Below are 22269 nucleotides of genomic sequence, written 5' to 3'. Positions count from 1 at the left end.
TCAGTCGAGGGACTGAGATAACTGGACAAAGCTTCTTCACTGTGTTTGTGTGCAAACAATAGTAAATCTCACTAAGATGGCGGTCGGGTAAATTCCGATGAAGCAGTGCTAGCTAACAATGCTTTTTTATAATTGATTGAAATGTCACCACTCAATTTTTTCTGTTGTTTGACTCATTACCTCGACTGCATTCTGCTCGGAATGCACCAAACTATTACAATTGGAGATTCGTAGAAAAGTCAGATGTTTACCAAGTGTGACATCTTTGCCTTTATTAAAACAAATGCAAGTTATGCAACACGAATGTCGTGATTTATCGACTCTGCTGTGCCACACGTAGGTTTGATCAGAAATCTTTGAGGTCTGTGCACATCGTCCTATTCTCTCATCCAATCAGTGTGGAGATATTCGTCTAGGCAGCTACATTAGCAGTTAGTCTAAAACTAGTCAAATTATTTAATTTTAATTTTTGCAGCAGGATGTCGTACAGCGACCTGCATCGGCTGGTTTTTGGTCAATTGATCATATAAATTGCATCCAGAGCACCTGTACAGATCACTGTTGAGCACATAACATGTAATTGTACTGCAACTGAAAAGAAATTGAGGTGTGACAAAACATCATCACCTGGAGTCCAGTGTTAGCTCGTTAGCTCATTAGCTAGCTAGCTCCAATAAACCTTCAATCAGCATTTTCCTGTGTTTGAGAAAGGACTGCAGCCTTGTCCACTGAAGTTACATATATAGGCAAGAACACACACACACACACACGTGTATAATATATATATATACATATATATATATATATGTATATATATATATCGTACACCAACAAACTGCATTTCTATAACTGTATGTATGTGGCTCCGTGGCCATTAAACGCTTCTATTGGCTGTGTACAGTTTTTGTCAGAGCGGGGTATAGAAAGCAGGAAAAAATCATCCAGAGAGAGTTTGGACGCGACACCAAGACTCCAAAGATTGATTTACCATTAGCCGTTAGCCGTTAGCCATTAGCGTGTGTGTGTGCAAGTAATGTGGCATGTTGTTTCACACACTTATTGAAAATGGACTTTGGGTCAGACGTGTGTGGACACAACACGATCTCTTTATTTCTGCAGATTCATTTGTTCATTTTTGCGCCTGACGAGCGTCTGTCTTCCATGTTTGTACACAACAGACGCAGAGTTTAAGACTGTGAGGATTCAACGTAGTCGTACTTTTTGTCCCTCCGTTGTCAGACAACCAAACTCTTCTCTGTGATGATTTTTGTCTTCCTGAAACAATTTTCAAAAACCAAAACCTGTTCAGTGCCCTGCTCTGGATGATGATAAATGAAATGTTTGTTCATTGTGGCTTCTTCCTGCTTTTGTCGGCAGTAGCAGCGGCAACTTGATATTAACTGTTGTTTCTGACGATGATTTATTTGATGCTCCGCCCACTTGTCGTACAAGACAGTATTTGATTTGATCAGTGTTTTTTTTCCCTAGTGGGGGGTGGGAGAGGTCAGGGGAGGGACCATGTAGATAGACCACACCCACATGGTCTCTGCCACAGCTAGTAGGAAACTTAAATAACTTTATCATGAATATTATTGTTATTATTATTATTACCATAAATGACAAATATAATGCAGTAAAACATTTGCAAAAACCCAGAGGGAGAACGAACGGCTTCACACAAAGTGATCAAACATAAAGAGGTGATGACGATTCTATAATAGCAATGAATTAAAGAAGTACAAACTGAGTTATGTTATCATAAATAATAGTAGTAATATTGAATGCTCGCAATTTTGTCAAACTGAAACTGGATTCTTTGTGTTATGTAATTATTGTAAATAACTTCAAAGAGAGAAAAAATGACCTGCATGTCTATGTATAAATCTCATGAGATATCTATTCCCGTCAAAGTTGACACGTAGTTCGATCTCTGTCCTTTTTTGCCACTTTCGCTTCTCCTGTCAAATATCGCCCATCCTCGACTCCAAACTCCAACCCCTTCTTATTTCTGTGTGGCCGAGAGACGTAAACGTAGAGAGAGAGAAACGTGGCTTCCAGCGTCCTCGTCCGTCATGCTCAGTTCAGACCTTGTGTTTACACCAACCTGCTGAAATCCAGTTTACTCACCCACGTTTTTATTCTTTTCTGTCTCAGAATACTCGCTGACGACAGAAGTGGAAAGATCTCGAGTTTCAGCAGGTTGATTTTCTCCGTGTTGTAAACACAGTCGACCACACATCATACATCACCCCAGTTCCAGAGGCTCCGCCCACTGGCTCCTCTGATGAAAGTGCTTCCCTCCATATTAGGAAAATGGATCCCGCCTTCAGGGCTTTCCAGGCCACACCCCCTGATCACTTCAGAAGCCCTGTTAGCGGTTTGAACTCTCTCTCCCTCTGTTTAACACTCTGTCTCTCAACCACAGCTAATTAGCCAAGCTGCACACCTAAACCTCAGACTCTTTACCTGCCCGTTCTACCCAGAGTTTAGCCGGATCCCACTCCTCCAAAACCTCCTGCCGGATCATGAGAGGGGCCCAAACAGGCTGCTAACACCAACAAGCCAAACGTCAAATGCAACTAAAAAGTGTTATAGTCCCACTCGTATACATCACTTCTGTCAGAGTTTCCGCAGCCACATCGCTAAAGGCTTCATCTCAACATTGTCTTTGGTCGTCACAGCGACAGTCTGAACAAGTTGGAGTCCCGTTTCCCTGAAGTGTCTCAAGACTGTTAGGACGTTAGCACCAAGGTGTTAGCACCAGGATGTTAGCACCATCGTATTTCTAAAATCATCAGCAGTTAAGAACAGAGCAGTTTTAAAATCACATCCTGTGTTTCTGCAGCTTCTCGTCATTTTCTGATTCTCACCTGGTTCCTGAAGGAGGTCTTCGCTTAAGTTCCTCAAAAGCATAGAAGCACGAGACATTATTCAAAGGTCAAACAGAAAATCAAATCTCAGGCTACATCCATACGACTACGTATTAGTTTGAAAAGGTATCACGTCTGCTACAAATTCATCTGAGGTCCACGTCTCTGAGTTTTAGAGACAATAAATCAGAGAAGTTTATAAATGCTGCTAATCCCATTGCAGTTTGAAAACTCTAGAGCTGCGTTTTATTCTGGACAAACAGAAACTGCGATATTTGGAAATGAAGACGCTCACAACCTCTTGCTGATTGGCTCTTTTCAGTAATGACGTAGCCTTCACTGATTGATCAGGCTCCTGTCACATGACCTCCTTCTCCCAGAGCAGAACAAACAGAATCAAAGTGTTACTGACATTGTTGTCTTTGCTAACAGCTGCTGTTCAGTCACATTCTGCAACTAACAACCAGCGTAACACTGGTGTGTTAGCGCGGACACATTAAAACCGAAGCTGAGCCGAAATGCTTGGTGGACAGAGATTACGTACATGGTCGCGTGGATGTAGCCTCGATCCTTTGCCACAAACCAGTTGAACGTTGTCGTGTTTTTCTGAGAAGGAAACACTGACAAGTAGCTCAGGTTTGTGTGGAGGAGCTTCACAAAGTGATTTGGTACGAGTGGCGCTTCGATGGGTTTGAGGAACGCTTTTTGAGTCACCACCTCGTGTTGGGCCCGGTCTCTCGCCTCACACAGGCCTACCACAACAATGAGTGCAATATACAGAGAATCAAGGGCTTTCCTATTCATGCAGAGGCGTCCAGGCCCGGCCAATGAGCTGCGACCTCCTGCAGGAACTGACGCCATCACACAAACCTTCCAATGAAACCGTGTTTTAGGGAAAATAAAGATCTGAGCTGTCTCTGGGGAAACGGCAGGAGATAAGAAAAGATAAAAGAACTAAAGGAGGACAGGGCCATCGCCATTTAGACGCAACTTTGACCGGAAATGCAACTTGTGTCCCGTTTTTTTTGTGTGCGTGTATGTGTGCGTAGCGTAATGTAAAAGCGATCTGTCCCCCCCTTCCATCCCCCTTCTTCCGACCCCCCCTCTCTCGTACTGCTGTTGGCTGTTCTGTTTAGTTCATGTGATGTGCCAGTACCCCCCCTTTACCAATTTGCCTAACCCCCCTCCCCTCTCTTGCGCCCCCCCATGGATCTTTAAGATGACAACTCTATGCAGATGCTGTCTTTTATAAGTGTGTCAAATTTTAATTTAAAATAAAAACTTAAAAAAACAAACCCTGACAGACATATTGAAATGATAACAAAAAACGAATAAAGAAAAGGATTGTTAAGTGTACTCCTCCTCTGCCTCATGACGTCTTATTGCTTTTGTCTTTCACTCTCGTTTCTCATATTCAGCAGTTTTCTCTGCTGTGCTTTGAAAATGAAGATTGTATTTGAACCTGCACCAGGAAGTAAAGTTCACGTTAAATGTCACAACACAACAACAACAGGAGATTGTAAACATCTCAACATATTTGTCTCTGTATTTCAAAAGTGATTTGTATTTTTTAAAGTCACAGGAACATTTGTCATCTTTGTAGAAGTTACACTTAAACATAAACAGTCAGTTAATCAGTCGGTCGATCACTTCGGAGAGGATTTATTTCCACATCAGAAACAGAATTAATTCATTTGAAAAATGCAGATGCAGAAGAAATGACAGCCACAAAAAGCCTGTTGTATTCATAGGATCAAAGACAGTAATATTTCTATTCTATATGATCAAAGAGTAATATTTCTATTCATCTACCTTATTATAGGTTTTATATCATTATCACTGCTGATTGTTTGGTTTTACATTAGAACATTTTGTGATGAAACATATATAAAATATTCACAAACAGCAGAAAATTCTATCAACATACTTTTGTGTCACAGTTTATTTGTGACTGAAGGATGCGAAGTATTAAAAACATAAACAATCCATCATGAATTTGTGTTGATACATTCAGAAATAGGGTTATATTTCTGTTATTCCCTCATTTATATAAATGAGATTTGTATATTTATTAATAACTTGTCACTAATAAATAATTCATGTTATATGCGTTCATATTGTGTCATTGATCAGATTAGCTTTTGCAATAACTCAACATGTGAAACAGAAATAAAGTCATCGAAGTTTTAGTTTTCAGTGAAAAGTGAAATCATTTAAAACTTGTTGCAGTTTTTATCAAACAGGATAAAAACGGTTCGTTTGTTGGAAAAACTCAAAACATTTGTGTTTGTTTTAAATAAAAGGTTTCGTTAAATTGAAGTCTTCAGTGACAGTTTCAAATGTTTCTCAGCTGCTTCATGAAACATAAATAAAAACATTCTACAGTTTGTATATAAAAGTTTACTGCTATGTTTCTACACAACACGTTACACTGCACCATTTTGTGTTCCCACTGAAATCAAGTGAATTATTGTGAGACATGAAACGATTATCTCCATAAAATTAATTTTGTTTTTTCCAGAGTTTCTCATATTATCATGACTCTCTATATAAAACCTGTCTTCAGATGAAGATCAACATATTTTTAAACATCAGCAGCATCACGAGCTCAGTGGATGTGAGAGAATAAAGTCATCACAGGTTTTTTAAGTCATTAATATGAGAAATCTTTTTTTCTTGGTGAAAACACTGAACTGTAGAAATGTGGGTTAGAGGACGGGACACAAAATGGTCATCACCACGGCTGCAGGTGCTTGTCTCTCATTGGTCGATCAAGACAAATAAAGTTCTTTCACAAGCGTCACGTCAGATTTTTCACCAAAGTTTGTGGTCTTTTTTAAAGAAGTGAAAACAGCTGCAGATTGTGAGCGAGTGAATGTTATATCACTTTTAAATTTTCTACTTCTGGTTAGTTTGTACCTGCTAACAATTAATAAACACATCTAAACAATGAGTATTTATATACGTGCTCGATCAGGCACCAAGTCAGAACAGAACGATGCAGGTAGAAAGTGATGAAGACGAGTCCAATGATAAAGATGTTACTGGTCTGCAGGCGACTAAAACCAACCTGTGAAAACTACATCTCCCATCATCCATCTTATCTGCCTTGAACATTTATTTTGAATCTCATACGTTTAGATAAATGGAATCAAACTTTAACACATTTAAATCTATTTCAATTCAAACTGAAGTTTTACTAAAACGTGTAAAAATGACATTGTTTATTGTTCCAGTGGCAGAAACAATGTTCTGTCATGATGTTTGGTTCTGAAGAGAAATGTTTTTACACTGAAGCTCTAAGTGAAGACATGTCTGCTGCCAACGTCCGTCACCATGACAACACGTGTCAACATGTTCCTGCTGCAGCTCCGAGTTTTTTCAACGGTGCCGTTAGTTTACTGTTGACTTCACGTCAACATGAGTTCACTGTTCCAACAGTTTTTAATTCAAAAACACAAAATCTCACAAGGTCAAGAACGATGATCTGACGAATGTTTCCGAAACTGTCGTCCAAGAAAAAATACCAGAGCCATAATGCACCTGGAGATCTGGTCTGTGGAAGCAGAATAAAAGTTAAATGTTTAAATACATGAACTTTCCAGGAGAAACAATGTCGACTGTCTTCTGTTGATTCCTATAAAAACGTCCACGAGTCTCAGGAAACGACTCGATCGCTGAAAAAGAGCTTCAGGGAAAATAATTAAAATCTTAATAAAACACGACTAAAACATACATGTTCATTAAAAGATTTTAAATATTTGACTTTGAAAACTTTTGATTTAAAGCTTAAACTAAGTTATTACACATCATCTTTATTCAACTGTGGAAACAAACGAGTTCTTCCTGAACATTCTACAGGCTCCACCCCTCGCCTGAATGTTCCTGTTGTTGTGAACGAGTCGACAATCTGCTGCTTCTTGAAAAACATTCTTGTTTACACGTAAAAAATGATGCCTGAATTTCTTTAAATCAAAGTTTTTGTGTTTTGCTGTTATTTAATTTTGAAAGTTTGAGGTGTTAGTGTTTAAGTATTTCGGTGTTTTATGGACTGACAGCTGTGCACGTGTTACATGGATCAAAAGGATTTTTTTCTTACTTTTGGTTAAAATCTCCTGGAACTAAGACAAGTCAAATACTGGCGCGCAATTTTTTACATTACTTGACACCACCTTAGGAGGCGCAAAGGGAGACATGTTCAGCTGCTATCTGCTTTCTGGATGGAACTAATTCCTACACACTGAACCTTTAAATATATAAATTAATGTAGGAAAGGTTCAAATGTTTTTTAAAACTTGAAATTCAAACTGCATAAATCCTTTGATGTTTTTCAAAGTCAAATATTAGATTGTATATATTTCAAAATGAAGTTTTGAGAAGAGGTCTGATTCCAGGTCTCTAGGTGCAGAGATGTGGGCTTGTGTCACCGGGTCAGGACAGAACATCATGCCTGGAAAGATCTGGAGGGGACAGTGAGGAAGGCGGACGACGTCCCTCTGGAGAGCGGCTGACCTCTCCAGTGCACCTTCATGTGGTGCCTCAGGTTGGACCGGGACGAGAAGCGCTTGTCGCAGTGATGGCAGGAGAACGGCTTCTCCTTGGTGTGGAGACGTCGGTGGCAGACAAGCGCTGTGGACACCCGGAAGGACTTGCCGCAGTCAGGACACCGGTAGCGTTTGGGCTCTGTGTGGATTCGACGGTGGTTCTTGAGGGACATCAGGTTGGGGAACTCCTTCTGGCAGGAGTTGCAGAAGTAGGTTCCAGTCTTGTGACTGTTCTTGTGGTTGAGGAGGGAGCTGGCGTGGCGGTAGGACCGCCCACACTGGTTGCAGACAAAGCTCCTGGAACCACTGGCTGACGTCACCAGACTCAAATCTGAGGGAAAAGTTTAAGATCGAGAAGAGTTCAAAATCAATGCCCCCTATCAGGAATTGTCTTTATATACAGTCAGTGATCATCTTTATATACAGTCAGTGATGGTCTTTATATACAGTCAGTGATGGTCTTTATATACAGTCAGTGATGGTCTTTATATACAGTCAGTGATCATCTTTATATACAGTCAGTGATGGTCTTTATATACAGTCAGTGATCGTCTTTATATACAGTCAGTGATGGTCTTTATATACAGTGATTAATCGTCTTTATATACAGTGATTAATCGTCTTTATATACAGTCAGTGATGGTCTTTATATACAGTCAGTGATGGTCTTTATATACAGTGATTAATCGTCTTTATATACGGTCTACAGGTTTAATAACTCTTGACCTGAACAGCAGAAGTTCATCACCATGTGAACAGAGGAAACTAAAGGCCTGTGTTACAATGAACAGGTGTACCTAATAAAGTGACCACTGAAGAGCATTGAAACACTCAGCTCCACTCTGGGGTTTTTTCAGCTATTTATTTTCAGTACTCAGCAGTAAGGGTTATAGTATATGGACAAGTTCTTCTGTTAAGAAATGAATTATCAAAACATAGTTTATAAAAGTGTATAATAAGCGTTACATATATATGCATGGAAACCAAAAGTTAGAACTTAAAGTAAAAAAGGGTTATAGTTCCAAACCAAATGTTTTTTTTTCTTCTCTAAAAACTATTTAAATGCAGGCCGGAAAATGTTTATATTTAAAATAAAACCAAACATGGTGAAGGAAGCAAATGTAAAAATAAAAAATAGAGAATGTACAGTTATTTCTGTGTTCTAGATCACATGACTCCTACAGCACTTGACGTCACTGCACGGCTTTGACTTTTTTCTTTTTTCAAACTAGCACCAGTGCTGGTGAAAACACTGATAGACTGATTCTGAACAGCCAACAATGCTTTTAAATAAAAAAGGGAGAAAATAACATCAATAAATACAAGAGGTTACCATGAAACATAAAAAAGGTTCAAATGATGACTGAGAATCACCGAGTCGTCCCTTTTCAACGCCAGTTTGATTTCTGTGAAACAGGAGGGAGGGGCCAGGAAGAGATAAATATGGAAGAGAGGGATGATGGGAAGCCTTGACCGAGAGCGTCACAACATCACAGGGTTAACAAAAACACTTTCCATTATGATGTTCCAGTTCCTTAAATCTTCAGAGTCTCAGTGTCCATCAACAGTTCTGGCATCTCCACAGAACCGAGGGATGGGGGTGGGGTGGGGGTACATCAACAAAGCTCTAAACTCACATCCTAAGACTAGTGCCGTCCATTACACGTGTTAATGATAATAATAATAATGAGGATAATATAAATAAATGCATTACTACAATGATCTGTCGTCTTTTTTCCTTCGTATAACAGAGGTCTTGAAGGTCAGATTACAACAGCACAACACATTTACAGCTTCCTGTCGTCGTCACTGTTCCTCAGCCTCTTCATGTCGTACAGTAACAAGTCAGAGAAAGAGACCAGAGGCCGGATGTCAGCGCACTCAAAGACTGAGATGAGCCGACGGGGCCTTGATTTCTGTTGTCGCTTGGTGTAGATGATTGACAGTGACAAATCAGGATGAGTTAACTTGTCAACTGTGGAACAGCCATTGTGATGTCATCAAACGGGGCCGTCTCTATGAATGCTGAGGCCATCATGTCCCACCTGTCATTGGTTCAGCCCTGATGACATCACAGCAGCGGTTCGAGTCTTCCAGATTTGTCCCCGTCGATTATTTACACTGACAACAGAAAATAAGACCCATTTCCTTTAATAACAAATGATCATCATCATCACAGCGTGACAACTAACCTCAATGTACGCACAGTAAGAACCGGGATGAGCTAGTTTACCTGTACACCATCCTTCTGACCGGTGACATGGCACCGCTACCTATAGTCATCGGAAAACCTCATCTACATGAAAATGTTCCCTCACGTAACGTCAATGCATCGTTTGGTTTCCTGTGGAATGGAGGTATGGTTATTTTCTACTCAACTTGAAGCAGATAAACGTGTCAAAACACGTCGCTACAGTGACATCATGTAAAAATTGCTCATCACCCGAATGCGTGACATCCTGCTGTTAAACCCAAAAGTGAGAATGGGACGTAGGGAAGTGGTGAACGTGGAAGTTGCAAAAACATGAAGCTCATCAAACGTACACATACAGTTACAGCAGACCCTCAGAGACCAAAGCTTCTTGTCTTCAAGTGTAAAAACTCCAACAAGTCTTTGCTGTCGCTGTCAAACCATTCAGGTACAAAGAAGGATAAAGAAGCCAAACCTCTGAGTCTTTACCAGAACCTCCTCTGCATTGACACATTGGTCACTAAGATAAAAACAGTCTGGACTTGGTTCAGACCACCATGGTCAGAATATGGATTAAAAACATGGTGACGAAGGCAACAAGAGAATATTCCATCGAGACAAAACTCCCCACGAACTTTATCAGAAACAACACTGACACCGTTGACTCCAGAGACTGACGGACACGATGTCTCATTAGTAAAGAAGGCATCAGACCCTCACAGCAGCTCAGTCTGTCAAACCCTCACAACCACAGGACTCAGTGTTCACGAGCTGGTCTTGAACAGTCTGGACTCCGCTCAGGGTCTGTGGCTGTGGGCCCTGGGGACCTGCAGCATAAATCCTCATTAATGTTCCAGAGCGAGAAGCTCAGTGTTAGAGGGCAACATGCAGGAGGGAGGCATAGTGAAGTCCATGCAGCTGATAAAAACTACATCATGTCTGTCTGCAGTCCATGAGCCTGCCCCCCTGCCCCCCCTAAGTCAGTCCCTCTGAGAGTGACAGTCGCATGGCCTTGTGGGAACGTCCGTGAATGAAGTCTCTGCTCGAGGAAAGTTTAGAAAGATACTAGAGATGTGTGAGCAACTGATGTGTGAGCAACTGAGTGTATGTGCAAATCTTCCATTTCAGCCATGTGTCAGAGTGTGTGTGTGTGGCGTCCACTTTGTGTTTAGGGTATGTTCATGTCATGCAGGACCAGGACTGACACACACTATCCTTCACTCACACACCACAGCCACACATGGAAATGAGGAAGAGGAGCGTGAGCAGGAGGAGGAGCAGTGTTGGCACCTCCAGAAACCGTGGCATGTGACTGCCCCCCCTCCTCCCCCCATTTGACCCCCACCCCCAACAGTCCCACCCCCACTCATCTCATAGCTTATATGAATGGGCCACCGGGCATACCCAGGAAGTTGGGCGCACCCATGGCCATGGGAGGGGGCGCCGTTGATCCGCTCCAGTGCACCTTCATGTGGTGCCTCAGGTTGGACTTGGAGGAGAAGCGCTTATCGCAGTGCTGGCAGGAGAACGGCTTTTCCTTGGTGTGGATGCGGCGGTGGCAGATGAGTTGTGTGGAGACACGGAAGGACTTGCCGCAGTCTGGGCACTGGTAGCGTTTGGGCTCTGTGTGAATCCGCCGATGGTTCTTGAGGGACATCAGGTTGGGGAACTCCTTCTGGCAGGAGTTGCAGAAGTAGGTCCCAGTCTTGTGACTGTTCTTGTGGTTGAGGAGGGAGCTGGCGTGGCGGTAAGACCGCCCACACTGGTCGCAGACATGGGACTTAATGACCTCACTGCTGCCCCCACGACTGCGGGTTTTGGCCACGCTGGCTGGGTTAAGTCCTTGCTCTTGCATCAAGGTGAGGTCTAGGCCTGACCCCCAGCCCAAATCCTGGGAGCCCCCTGGTCGGGGCTGCTGGGTTCTGGGCTGGCGGGGATGTGGTGTCTGGCCATGGCTGATCTCCATGTGGAGTCTGAAGCTGGACTGCGTAGGAAAGGCTCGTTGGCAGGACCGGCATGTCAATTCCCGCTGCTTCTGATGGACTCGGCGGTGGTTGTAGAGCTGGGAGGAAACACGGAAGGCCTTGCCACAGTCATGGCAACGGTGGCGTCGCGTCTCAGAGTGGATACGGCGGTGGTTCTTCAGGGCAAGCAGATTGGAATAGGTCTTGAGGCACACAGCGCAGTGGTAGATGCCGACGGTGTGGGTGTTTTTGTGGTTGAGGAGGGAGCTGGCATGGCGGTAGGAGCGGCCACATTGATCACATCTGTGCAGATACAAAGACGTAAAAACAAGAGGGGGAGCATAGGAAGGGGAGGAGGGACAGAAGGAAAGAAAAAGAGATTAGCAACGGAAGGTGGTTGTTTGTTTTCATTTATCTAGCCAAATTAATCTCAGGTTACTGGTTACCACTTTATCTTTTAGAATCACTGAAACATTTTTACTTCTCATCACCTAAGATGTTGTACATACAGGTATATGATCTGAAATCCGGCTTAAAGCTTTTAAAGAAGACTATTACAAAGTGGTGTACCATTTAAAGTTATGATTGCTAGAAAGGTCATAAGGGAGAGGACTGCCGGGTGGGTGAGGAAGGAGGGACATGGGAGAAACTATGGACTAAGGGGGATTCATGTAGGGAACTTGGAGGTATCTGCTGCTCCCTGCACTGCACAAATGGACACAAGCTTCAAACAGCTTCTTTCACAACTGAGAACAATTTCCTGACAATTCACCACCTTCTTTTGGGTGATTACTAAATTCTGAATGTAGGATGCAAACCAATCAAACATACCCATAGAACCTCAATCATGTCAGACTGTAGTTGCTTGCAGTAAATGTGCAGGAGCAAAGAATCCGTGAACCTCTAGACATGTGCAGTGCAGCTAGCTCCAAATACTTCCTTATCCTCCCTGTGACTTCAATTTGCCAAGACAATCACAATGTCCCATCACATAACTGCAGTTTCTAGGCTAACAAATGGCCAGTATGATGTTCTAACTAAAGAAAACAAACAGACAAATCAAAAACTACAGTCAACATCAGAGCAATAGTGAGGAACACACAACATCAATGCTTAAGATTTTGCTAATGTGCTACACAAAAAATTCTACAAAACTTAGACAAAGTGTGCTAAGAAAACAAAGCATGAAAACAGTTTATCTAAACATGTAATGTTTGATTGTAGGTAGCCTAAAAAAATTGAGTGTGTGATAAATGCTAACTGAAAGCAAACGGGGTTGACTTATCTGGTCTCTCCACTAATTCAATTTGTCCAAACTTCAGAAAAATCCGAATTCCGGCACGCGTATGGTCCCAAGGAAGCCGGATTGGAGATCATATACCTGTAATAGACATGTAGAGACCTAAATTTATCTTCACTATTTTTTTCAACTTCGAAGAATCACAAACAACTGACGAGAACTCACGTGTACCGACACTCTTCGCCCTCTCCTGCGGGTGCAGTGGCCTTCCTCCTGACTTCCATGCCTACCTGGTTCTCCCCACAGCGATGCCTGGCCAGACCGGACCTCCCCTGGAAACTCTTCCCACAGCTGGGGCAGCCAAAGGGGGTAGCACCCTCCTCGTGAACCTTCTGATGGTTGCGGAGGAACCTGGCCAGCCGGAAGGCTTTCCCACATGTGTGGCAAATGTGCTTCTTCCGTTGCGTGTGGATGCGCATGTGGTTCCGCAGCGCCATGTAGTTAGTGTAGGGCTTGTCGCAGAAGTTGCACCGGAAGTTGCCTGTCTTGTGGGTGTGCTTGTGGTTCAGCAAGGAGCTTGCATGTTTGTAGGCACAACTGCACAGGTCACAGGCGTAGGGTCTCTCGTCAGAGTCCAAGTCAACAGAACTTCTCTCCATGCTGATGTTGGTGGAGCTGTTGGTGGAGGAGGACGAAGGCAGGTGCTGGGCTGGGCAGTCATGGGCTGCAAGCTCATCAGCCGTAGCAAAGCCTTCACAGCAGCCATCGCACTCAAAATCCATTTGGGCCCCAGGGCCCTGTGGGCCTTTGCAGAGGCCAGCTGTAGAGTGGGTAGCTAGCTGTCTCTGAGTGCGGAAGCCCTTTCCACACTCTTGGCAGTTGTGCTTCTTCTGGGCAAAGTGGAGACGTAGGTGGTTTTTCATTGCCAGCCTGTTGGGGTACGTAGAGTTGCAAACATTGCAGTGGTACTCCCCAATTTTGTGAAGGTTCTTGTGATTAGCTAGGCTGCCTGCATGTCGGTATGTCTTTCCGCATTCTTCACAGGCAAAAGGCCGCCGTCCACTTTCAGCAGGGTCAAACTTCTGAGGTCTGGAAGTTCCAGCTGAAGAGTAGGGTTTCTTGAACCCTTGGTGGCTGTATTTGGCACCCATTACCTGGCCCTTCGATGACTCTCCTCTCATAGTCTGCATTTGAGATGGGCCTGGCTGCTGGAAGCGGGAACCGTTTGGGCCAGTTCGGACGAGACCTTTGGCCCGATGCTCCTCGTGGAGACGGAGGTGGTTAATCAGCTGCTTTTGGATCTTGAAAGCCTTACCACATTCTTCACACTTGTGCCTGCAGCAGGGGTGGGTAGAGATGAAGAAAAAAACAATAGAAATATGTAGCCAATTATCTCCAAGCAATATCTGGGTAGCAGTGATATTTAATGTGACCTTTTGTGGATGCTATTGTTTTATTAACTTTGCCAACAAGTCCCTGTAGAGTCGGCAGCGAGGGGATACGGTTATGATCACTCACTACATTTAAATATCAGAATATGTACCCTGGCAGACAGCCTTCAGCAAAACCACAGTTCTAAGATGAATTGATTGAGATAGAATTAAATAATTAACTGAGCACAGATATGAAGGCTCAACACAATGGTTGACATGGTAAACCATGGTTAACACAGCAGTTGTTCAGTGTCCGAAAAAAGAATGAAAAATTGTGGGACAGGTCTTTTGTATTTGAATTTAGTACAAAGCACAGCTACAACTTAACTCATTCACTTGTCATAGTGTGACTAAAACATTTCTTACCCTAATGCCAAACTCAGATAGCATTCCAGACATTTCCTTAAACATTGGTAAAAATTTGCATTGACTTTAAAATGTACAAGATTTGCCAGAAAATTGCAATGAATCAGGGACCTACCTTTTCAGGTCAAAGTGGGTCCTTTGGTGATTCTTGAGAGCCAGCAGATTGTAGTAGCGTTTCTGACATACCAAGCAGCGAAAAACACCAGTTTTATGTGACTTCTTGTGGTTGAGGAGTGAGCAGGGGTGTCTGTATCCTCGTCCACACTGGTCACACTTGTGGGGCTTGTCACTTTGGTCAACCATAGGCCTGCGTCCATCACCACCAACATCACGGCTCCCCCCCGCAACTCCCCCACCAACGCCATCGCCTCCAGACATCCCTTTGGCTCCATTCAGGCCCTGCTTGCTCAGTGAACTGGCCCGATTCTTACCAGGACACAGGTGGGTGATTAGGTGGTGGCGGTCAGCAAAAAACATACCACAGTCAACACAAATGTGGTTTCGCCCATCCATCTTGTCATTGCCATTAGCTGAGCTGCTTCCAATACCCTGCTGCTGGCCGTCTGGCCTTTGGGGGCCATGGACTAACTGGTGATTCAGGAGGTCCTGCTTCCTAGAGAAGCTCTGGCCACAGGTAGAGCAGATCATTCTCCAATCCTGCTCCAGGTTGGAAGGTCCTGGTCCTGTTGGGTTGTTGGCATGGCTACGCAGGTGGCTCCTAAGAGCTCTGAGGCTGGCATAGTGGTTACCGCACACAGAGCACTGATACACTTCTCCATCATCCTCATCACCTTTGTCGTTGTTCCCCATTCTCTTCCCTCCGCTCTGGGAGTACTGTCGTTGGCTGCCGCCTTCTTTTAAGTTACTGGAGCTTCCAGCAGGTAATGATGTTCCACTAGAGCTGTGATAGTTCATATTCCCCATAAAACCATTGGACATGTTGCCTTGCTGCTGTGGCTGCTGGCCATGGCGGGGACACATGTGTGACTTGATGCCAGATACATCTCCATACATTTCACCACAGTCAGCACACACATGTCTGTCAGCCTGACGGTGTGCTGAGTTGCTTTGGGAAAGTGAGCTGCCATCAAAACGATCATGAAACTCAAGAGAGTCCAACCCACTGCTGTGGCCACCATCCGGTACAAAGTGGGCAGCATCACCGAGATTCCCTGGCAGTGAGATTGGAGTGGTGGCACCACTGCCTTCCTGGACATAGCTCTGCTGGGAGTCCAAAGTTAGTGGCTCTGGAGAAAGCCAGTCATTGCTGTCGTTATTAATAGGCTGGTTTGAGGAACGTCCCTTGTGGCTTCGTAGGTGGCTGTGTAGTGCTGCCAGGTGAGGGTACTGCTTACAGCAGATGGTGCACTGGTAGTGGCCTGTCTGATGGCAACGTTTGTGGTTCACCAGACTTCCTGCATGCCGGTAACTTTTTCCACACTCCCCACACTTAAAGCGACGCTCTCCATCATCTGGAGAATGTGCCTGGGGCACACGGCCTCCAGAGGGAGAGGATACTGAGCCCTGTGATCCAGAACTTAGTGTGTCAGAGTTGAGGATGGATCCATCCTGTCCATGGGAAGCAGGGTGGGGATCATGGGTTAGATAGTGGACTTTCAAGGTCTCAAGATCTGGGTGTCCTGCGCCACAGTATGCACACGTGTAGATGGGATTGTTGACTGGAGGGCCCATTATAGGGTCATAGGGTCCTCTTTTCTCAGTGGGCAGGGGTGGCAGGGGCAAAGGGTCCCCCAGGGCTGGTGTGTATGCTGGGGATCGAACTGCACTTAGATTGTGAGGCATGATGCCAGGGAAACTGCGGGGCAGGCCAAGAGATGGCGAGGCTGTGTTGTGCAGCAGGATGTGCTCCTGAAAGTCTGCTTTATTTGGCAGTGCTATCTGGCACAGGTGGCAGAAACACGAGGTTGTGTCGTTGCTCTGGGATGACTGAGTGCCGCTGCTGCCACTACCACTGCTGCTCACCATTGATGCCCCAGGAGTCTTGAACTTCGAGTGAGTTCTCTCGTGGCTGTTTAGGGCGGCCAGGTTGTTGAATTGTTTGAAACACACAGAGCACTTAAAAGTTCCTTGTTGGTGACACTTCTTGTGGTTCACCAGACTACCGTGATGCCGGTAGGTTCTGTCACACTGATCACACTTGAACGGTCTGTCCCAAGCGTCGTCAGATTCAGGGGAGCCTTTTTTTCCGTGTTCGTCTGTCTCGTGGCCTTGTAGGACGCTATGTCCCATACCACTATTATTCAAATGGGAGCGGCCAAACCCGTCTGAGAGGTCCTGGGCGAGACCGTAGTCCCTCTCGTCGTGGCCTGCGTCTTCAGGTACTTCTTCGCTCTCTTCTTCTGTGTGAGCACTACTGGGAGACAATGTATGAATACGAAGGTGGTTCTTTAAGGCTACAGCGTTGGGTAGGGTACGGGTACAAACAGGACACTGGAATGAGCCCACCTCGTGAGACTTTTTGTGATTAGCTAAGCTAGCTGCGTGCTTGTAAATTCGGCCACACTGTTCACACTCAAAACGTCCAGTCTCTTCTTGCTGATAATGTGCTTTCATATGCTCTAGAAGACTTGGAGTACTCGGGCAAACCATATCACATTCTTTACAGGGGAATCCCTTGGCACGACTCATATCATGCATTGCCATAGTACTCTAAAGCAAATCAGTTGGAGAGATTCACAGTTCACAACAGAGCAATGAACAGTGATGTAAGGGAGGTGGAGGAACAGTGGGGCTTAGCTCTTCAGTGGAGGTCAAAGATGGCAGCCAGTTTCTCCCCAAGAACCAGCAGTGCAGGTCCAGCCAATCGGGGCCCACCCTTGGAGGTGGTGACCCTGTTGGGGTCACACCAGCCACTGAGGTATCACTGTGAAGACAAGAAGAAAAAGAACCTGGTCACTTGATGAGTGTGAACAAAAAGAAAAGAACCCCTCTCTGAGAATGTTACCAAACAACACGACAGATTATTAAACATGTTGATAATTGACTGATCTTTTTACCTCATAAAGGATTATGTCAAAATGACTGAACAGATTTTCATCTTTCTTTAACATTGTGACGTAAACGTTGAACGATGTCAACGAGTCCTTAGAGAATAATTCATAGATCTTGATTATTTATAACTGGATTAAGTCGACTGTTGGTGGATGTATGAGCTCCACTGAGTGATATTCTATTTTTTAATATCATTTAATGACCAAAAAAGACAAATGATCTTTTTTAACAGCAGATCTGTTTGAATTTTTATCTTAAGAATCAGGAGATGTGTGATTGCATCTTAATGAAGGATTTCAACACGAGTCATGTTTCCTTTGGATCTGACATGATACAGCTGCACCAGTCACACCTGACGGCCCTCTGCAGGACACACCTTTGTTTACAGTGTAAATAGGATGGCACTCGGCTGTGAAACACCCATAGACAAACAAATCTCCATAGCTGCCCCGTCCCCACCAGCAGTCGTATGCTCTCCAAGCAGAGGACGGTCATTTACTCAGTTCAGCAGTAGCTCAGTCCATAGAGATTTGGCTTGGGAACCGGAGGGTGGCCGGTTCCAAGTCCAGCATGGACTAAAAGTATGGAAGGTGGACTGGTAGCTCAAGAGGTGCCAGTTCACCTCCTGGGCACTGCTGAGGTGCCCTTGAGCAAGGCATCAAACCCCCCAATTGCTTGCAGGGTGCTTCTCTGGGGCTGCCCATCACTCTACCATCTCTCTCCATATTTGCATGTCTATGAGCCCTTTGTGTGTGTGTGTGGGGGGGGGAATGTGGGTTAAAAACTGCATGTATAAATAAAAATAGAATAAAAAAAAGTATGTCTTCTTTCTTCTCTTCTGTAGCTGCTTTCAGACGTGCACTGACCGGAGGAGCACGTGTGAAGACAAATGTCCTCACTTTACACTTTAACAATTAACACCAGCACTGATCCCAAGTTATTAGGACATAAACAGGACTGACGTTTACTTTGTGTTTGTTTGATTCTGTAGAGCAGAGATGTCAAACTCAAGGCCTGTGGGCCACTTCTGGCCCGTGGTACAATTATATCCGGCCCACTATAAAATATAAGTCTATCTTAACTGGCTCGCTGGTGCGCAATACCCGGCTGTTAGCCAACATTGCAGCATCAGCAACAAGCTAACTCCGTGTTGTTTAGCTTGTGCATTTCTTTTGAAGCTGTATAATGATATTATTAGGCTATAACCAGTGCAAATATGGATCAGTGTATAATATCAGAAAGTTCAAAACGGTAAAATATACCTTGAATAATTCTCTACAAGGCTTATGTCAAAGCTTAATAAAAATACACTCCTACAAAAAATACTGTACTGTAAATCACCTGATAAGTATTCTGCCATGTTGCGCAAAACTAGCAGCAACCCCATGTAAACAAACACAGCTGATCGTCAGCTGTGCTGCGGCGGCATGCCTCGGTGACATCACCCCAGAGAAAGCCCAGGATGTAAACAAAGCAACTCGCTAAGTTAACGCTAGCTCCGAGGCTGGCGAGACTCACAGGGGACTAGTGCTGGAGATTCATAGTAAAAAAGAGTTTCGCGGCAGATAATGCGTTATTTAGAGGCTGTATCGTGGATGCCCCAATCACTTGCGTTGTATGGATATACACCGATCGCGTGTGGATCTAAAAGTGTCCGAAGGACTCCAAGTTACTCCAAACCTTTATGGGTGAGTAGATCTACAAACCATATGCTGGAAATAAGGACCAGGTTGAAAAAAAATGAACTTCTCCTTTAACTGATGAAAAAGCAGCAATTTTCCATAAAATTGTGGTTGTGATACACTGAGATACATCGCGGTGCATTCGAGTCGTGACTCGTGACACTAGTGAGGGTGCAAACCTCCCTTATTCAGATGATTCATTATTCAGTCGTTTGTGTAATTTGGTCAAAAACCAAAAAGACCTGTTTAAGAATAAATAAGGTCAAATGTAAATCACCCACTGTTGATAATTAAGATGCGTTAGTGCAGATTATTACACACAGGAAACTAACAAGTCACTCAGATCAATAGTTCTTAATGAACCAGAGCGGTTTAAGTGAGTCCATGGCTGAGACAGTTGTAACAAGATCATCTGTAATCTGTACCAGATTACACCAGGCCACCGAGACACACACACTCAAGAACCTCTCAAAGACTTTCTGTCTTCCTTCTAAAGATTCTCCAAGAAATGAAGTCACAGGAAGCAAATTTACCAATGTGGACACTGGAAGAACATTTCTTCTGCATAGGTCGGGGGGTAGAGGTAGCTAAAAGGGGGGGGAGTTTTTTGGTAGTTGTGAGCCTGCGTCCATCTTTTCAGACACGATTTGCGGATAAAGTCCGGAGAATTGAGCCCAGACTTTACCTGCGGTTTGTGTTTCACACCTGAACGACACAGCAGCAGGTTTTCTGCACAGACTCGTTCACATTCTTCAGCTGAGAGGTGGAGCACCCGGGCGCAGCAGAGACAGGAAGTGACGTATTAATGAACAATCATATTCATTTTCACCGTGAAAAAGCAGAGACACGCAGAAGACACAGGCGTAGATGTCAAGAGCTTTTAGTGATAACAGCTGACTCTTGTGTCAATGGGTTTTTTAGAATTTAGTTGTAACTGATATGACTCCTAACGCTGTTATTGTCTTTATTGAGGATAACATAGTGTTTCTATGAACATGGAGATGGAAAAGCTTGAAATACACATGAGAACCATTTCTCTGTGACTGATATTAAAGAACATATGATCGAATCAACAGACTTAATCAGCTCATATTTAATCACGACGCAAATCAAATGAAACTTACATTTGTCATTTGAACAAGTTACGATGAAAACATTTGATATAGTGACACAAATCAAACAGATGTTCTACTAGAGGTCTGATCCGACTGATGCACCAGACATCACAGATCATATGTTTGATGAAGAGAAGCACACACACTTTTCATTTTAATCATAACAGAAATTAAAAAACACAACTTTGTTTTCATCATGTTATAACCAAGATTCCAGGTTAACAAGTTTCAGTTACTGTGACAAATCTGTGTTCTGTATACACACACACACAAAACACACACACACACACAAAACACACACACACACACAAACACACACACACCTTTTGGGCGGCTCTAACAATCAGTAAAATCGTCCACATGTGAATATCTGATATTAGACATCCGACTCTTTTCCCACATTTCAGATCAAACTTTTAATTATCACACATAATAAGCAGCAGATTGACTGATAATAAATAATTGGTAAATATAGTTTGTGTCATTCTGTAAAACTACTGTCACTTTTAATTAGCACCATTTCAGAGAACGCTTGACTTCAACATGTACATAACAGAAATATTTCAGATAAATATTCGTATCAGAGCTGCAATGATTAGTTCCCTTTGTATTTCCTGTAACATGAACATTGGAACAGGAGCTGAGGTGAAGACACTGGTTGGTTATAAACTTTAAACCCTGAATGTGATTTATTCTTGGAGACATGCTGATCGATGATCATCTTCATCACTCAGATTTCAATCATCTTCCTCTCTCGTGTAAACAGCTTCATACAAACACAGGATTCTGCACAAACCTCTCAAACTCTGCGGCTCCTCGCGCACACCCGACCGGAGAGGAGCCGCAGGGCTCCCTGACCTTGGCCCGTCTCTCGTCGCTGGGGTTCAGCCCCAGCACGGATTCATCGGGACAAAGCGGAGCATCGCCGCCGACATTTCCTTCTGCCGACCCCCGATTTAACCGCGGGAGTGACACCCGAGCCTCGGCCGGCCGGGACAGGGGGCCGAGAGCGGTTGTTAACTGTGAACAGCCGCGTTGTTTCGGCCATGAGTGTCCGGCATGATGCTCCCAGCAGAGCGGGACTGAACCTGCGGCCATCAGCCACTTTCCCTGAGACCCCGTCTCCGTCGGAAAATGGCTTTCGAGCAGCGAGCCATTTTCCCCATGCTAACGAGCTAACGTCGCTTTCTTACCCCCACAACCTGCCCGTTAGCACATGAGCTACATCCGAAGACAGAGAGGAGTCCGGCCGCTGGAAACACGACGCCGCCGCACAGAGGAGCCCACACGGAGCCATCCCCTCCGTCACGGTCCAGCGATTCGTTTATAAAACGGGGAAAACAGACACGGCCGGGCTAGCGTTAGCATTAGCACATGGCTAGTTAGCACCCTCCCCCCGCCATGAGAAGGTTTCACAACAACCAAATAAAAACACCACAAACACGCAGCTGCGTGGATTTAAACACGCACGTGTTCATCCGCACCGCACTCACACACCGCACTCACACCATCCGCAGGTGAAGCTGCGGCCGCCGCGACACCTCGCAGAGGATGGCGCTGCAGCTATCATTAGCCTCGGGATGCTAACCCAGAGCTACACAAAGATGTGGACAAACACACCGCGGCCCCGCGCACACAGAACCTCGATGTTCCCCGACAGACGCTCCACACTCACCCTCTGATGGCCTCTGTGGCCGCCGGGCGGACGATGCACGGCGCGGAGGTGCAGAATGTGCACGTTTCACGGATTAGACATGGTTCTTTATTTCTCCTCCTCCCGCTCCACCGCAGACTCTGGGCTCTCGGGTCTTTCCCCTCCGCCGCGCAGACACTCACTTCCTGCCGCTGCCGC

At 44.5% G+C, this 22269-nt stretch overlaps 1 protein-coding gene across 1 annotated transcript; it reads right to left on the bottom strand.

The window, feature by feature from the left end:
- Positions 1-4516: 4516 nt before the first annotated feature.
- Positions 4517-22233, bottom strand: LOC109641814 (zinc finger protein 850). Its single transcript, XM_069525461.1, has 5 exons — positions 22093-22233; positions 14724-17492; positions 13035-14144; positions 11010-11872; positions 4517-7745 (listed from the first exon to the last, which is right to left on the bottom strand). The coding sequence occupies exons 2-5, from the start codon at positions 17270-17272 to the stop codon at positions 7315-7317; spliced, it is 4953 nt and encodes a 1650-aa protein (XP_069381562.1). The 5' UTR covers positions 17273-17492; positions 22093-22233; the 3' UTR covers positions 4517-7314.
- Positions 22234-22269: the final 36 nt, after the last annotated feature.

Source organism: Paralichthys olivaceus, chromosome 5 (assembly GCF_024713975.1).
Source record: "Paralichthys olivaceus isolate ysfri-2021 chromosome 5, ASM2471397v2, whole genome shotgun sequence".
NCBI lineage: Eukaryota > Metazoa > Chordata > Actinopteri > Pleuronectiformes > Paralichthyidae > Paralichthys > Paralichthys olivaceus.
The sequence above is the reverse complement of the archived record's forward strand: the minus strand, read 5'-3'. Positions and strand labels throughout refer to the sequence as shown.

Excerpts from the sequence above, each read along its gene's own strand:
- LOC109641814 (XM_069525461.1), bottom strand. The coding sequence starts at position 17,272 with ATGGCAATGCATGATATGAGTCGTGCCAAGGGATTCCCCTGTAAAGAA. Across the intron at positions 11,873-13,034 it reads GGCGAAGAGTGTCGGTACAC|ATGTGATCAATGTGGCCGCT; the intron begins GTGAGTTCTCGT and ends GTATCTGCACAG. Across the intron at positions 7,746-11,009 it reads GGGTGCGCCCAACTTCCTGG|ATTTGAGTCTGGTGACGTCA; the intron begins GTATGCCCGGTG and ends CTTTTCCCTCAG.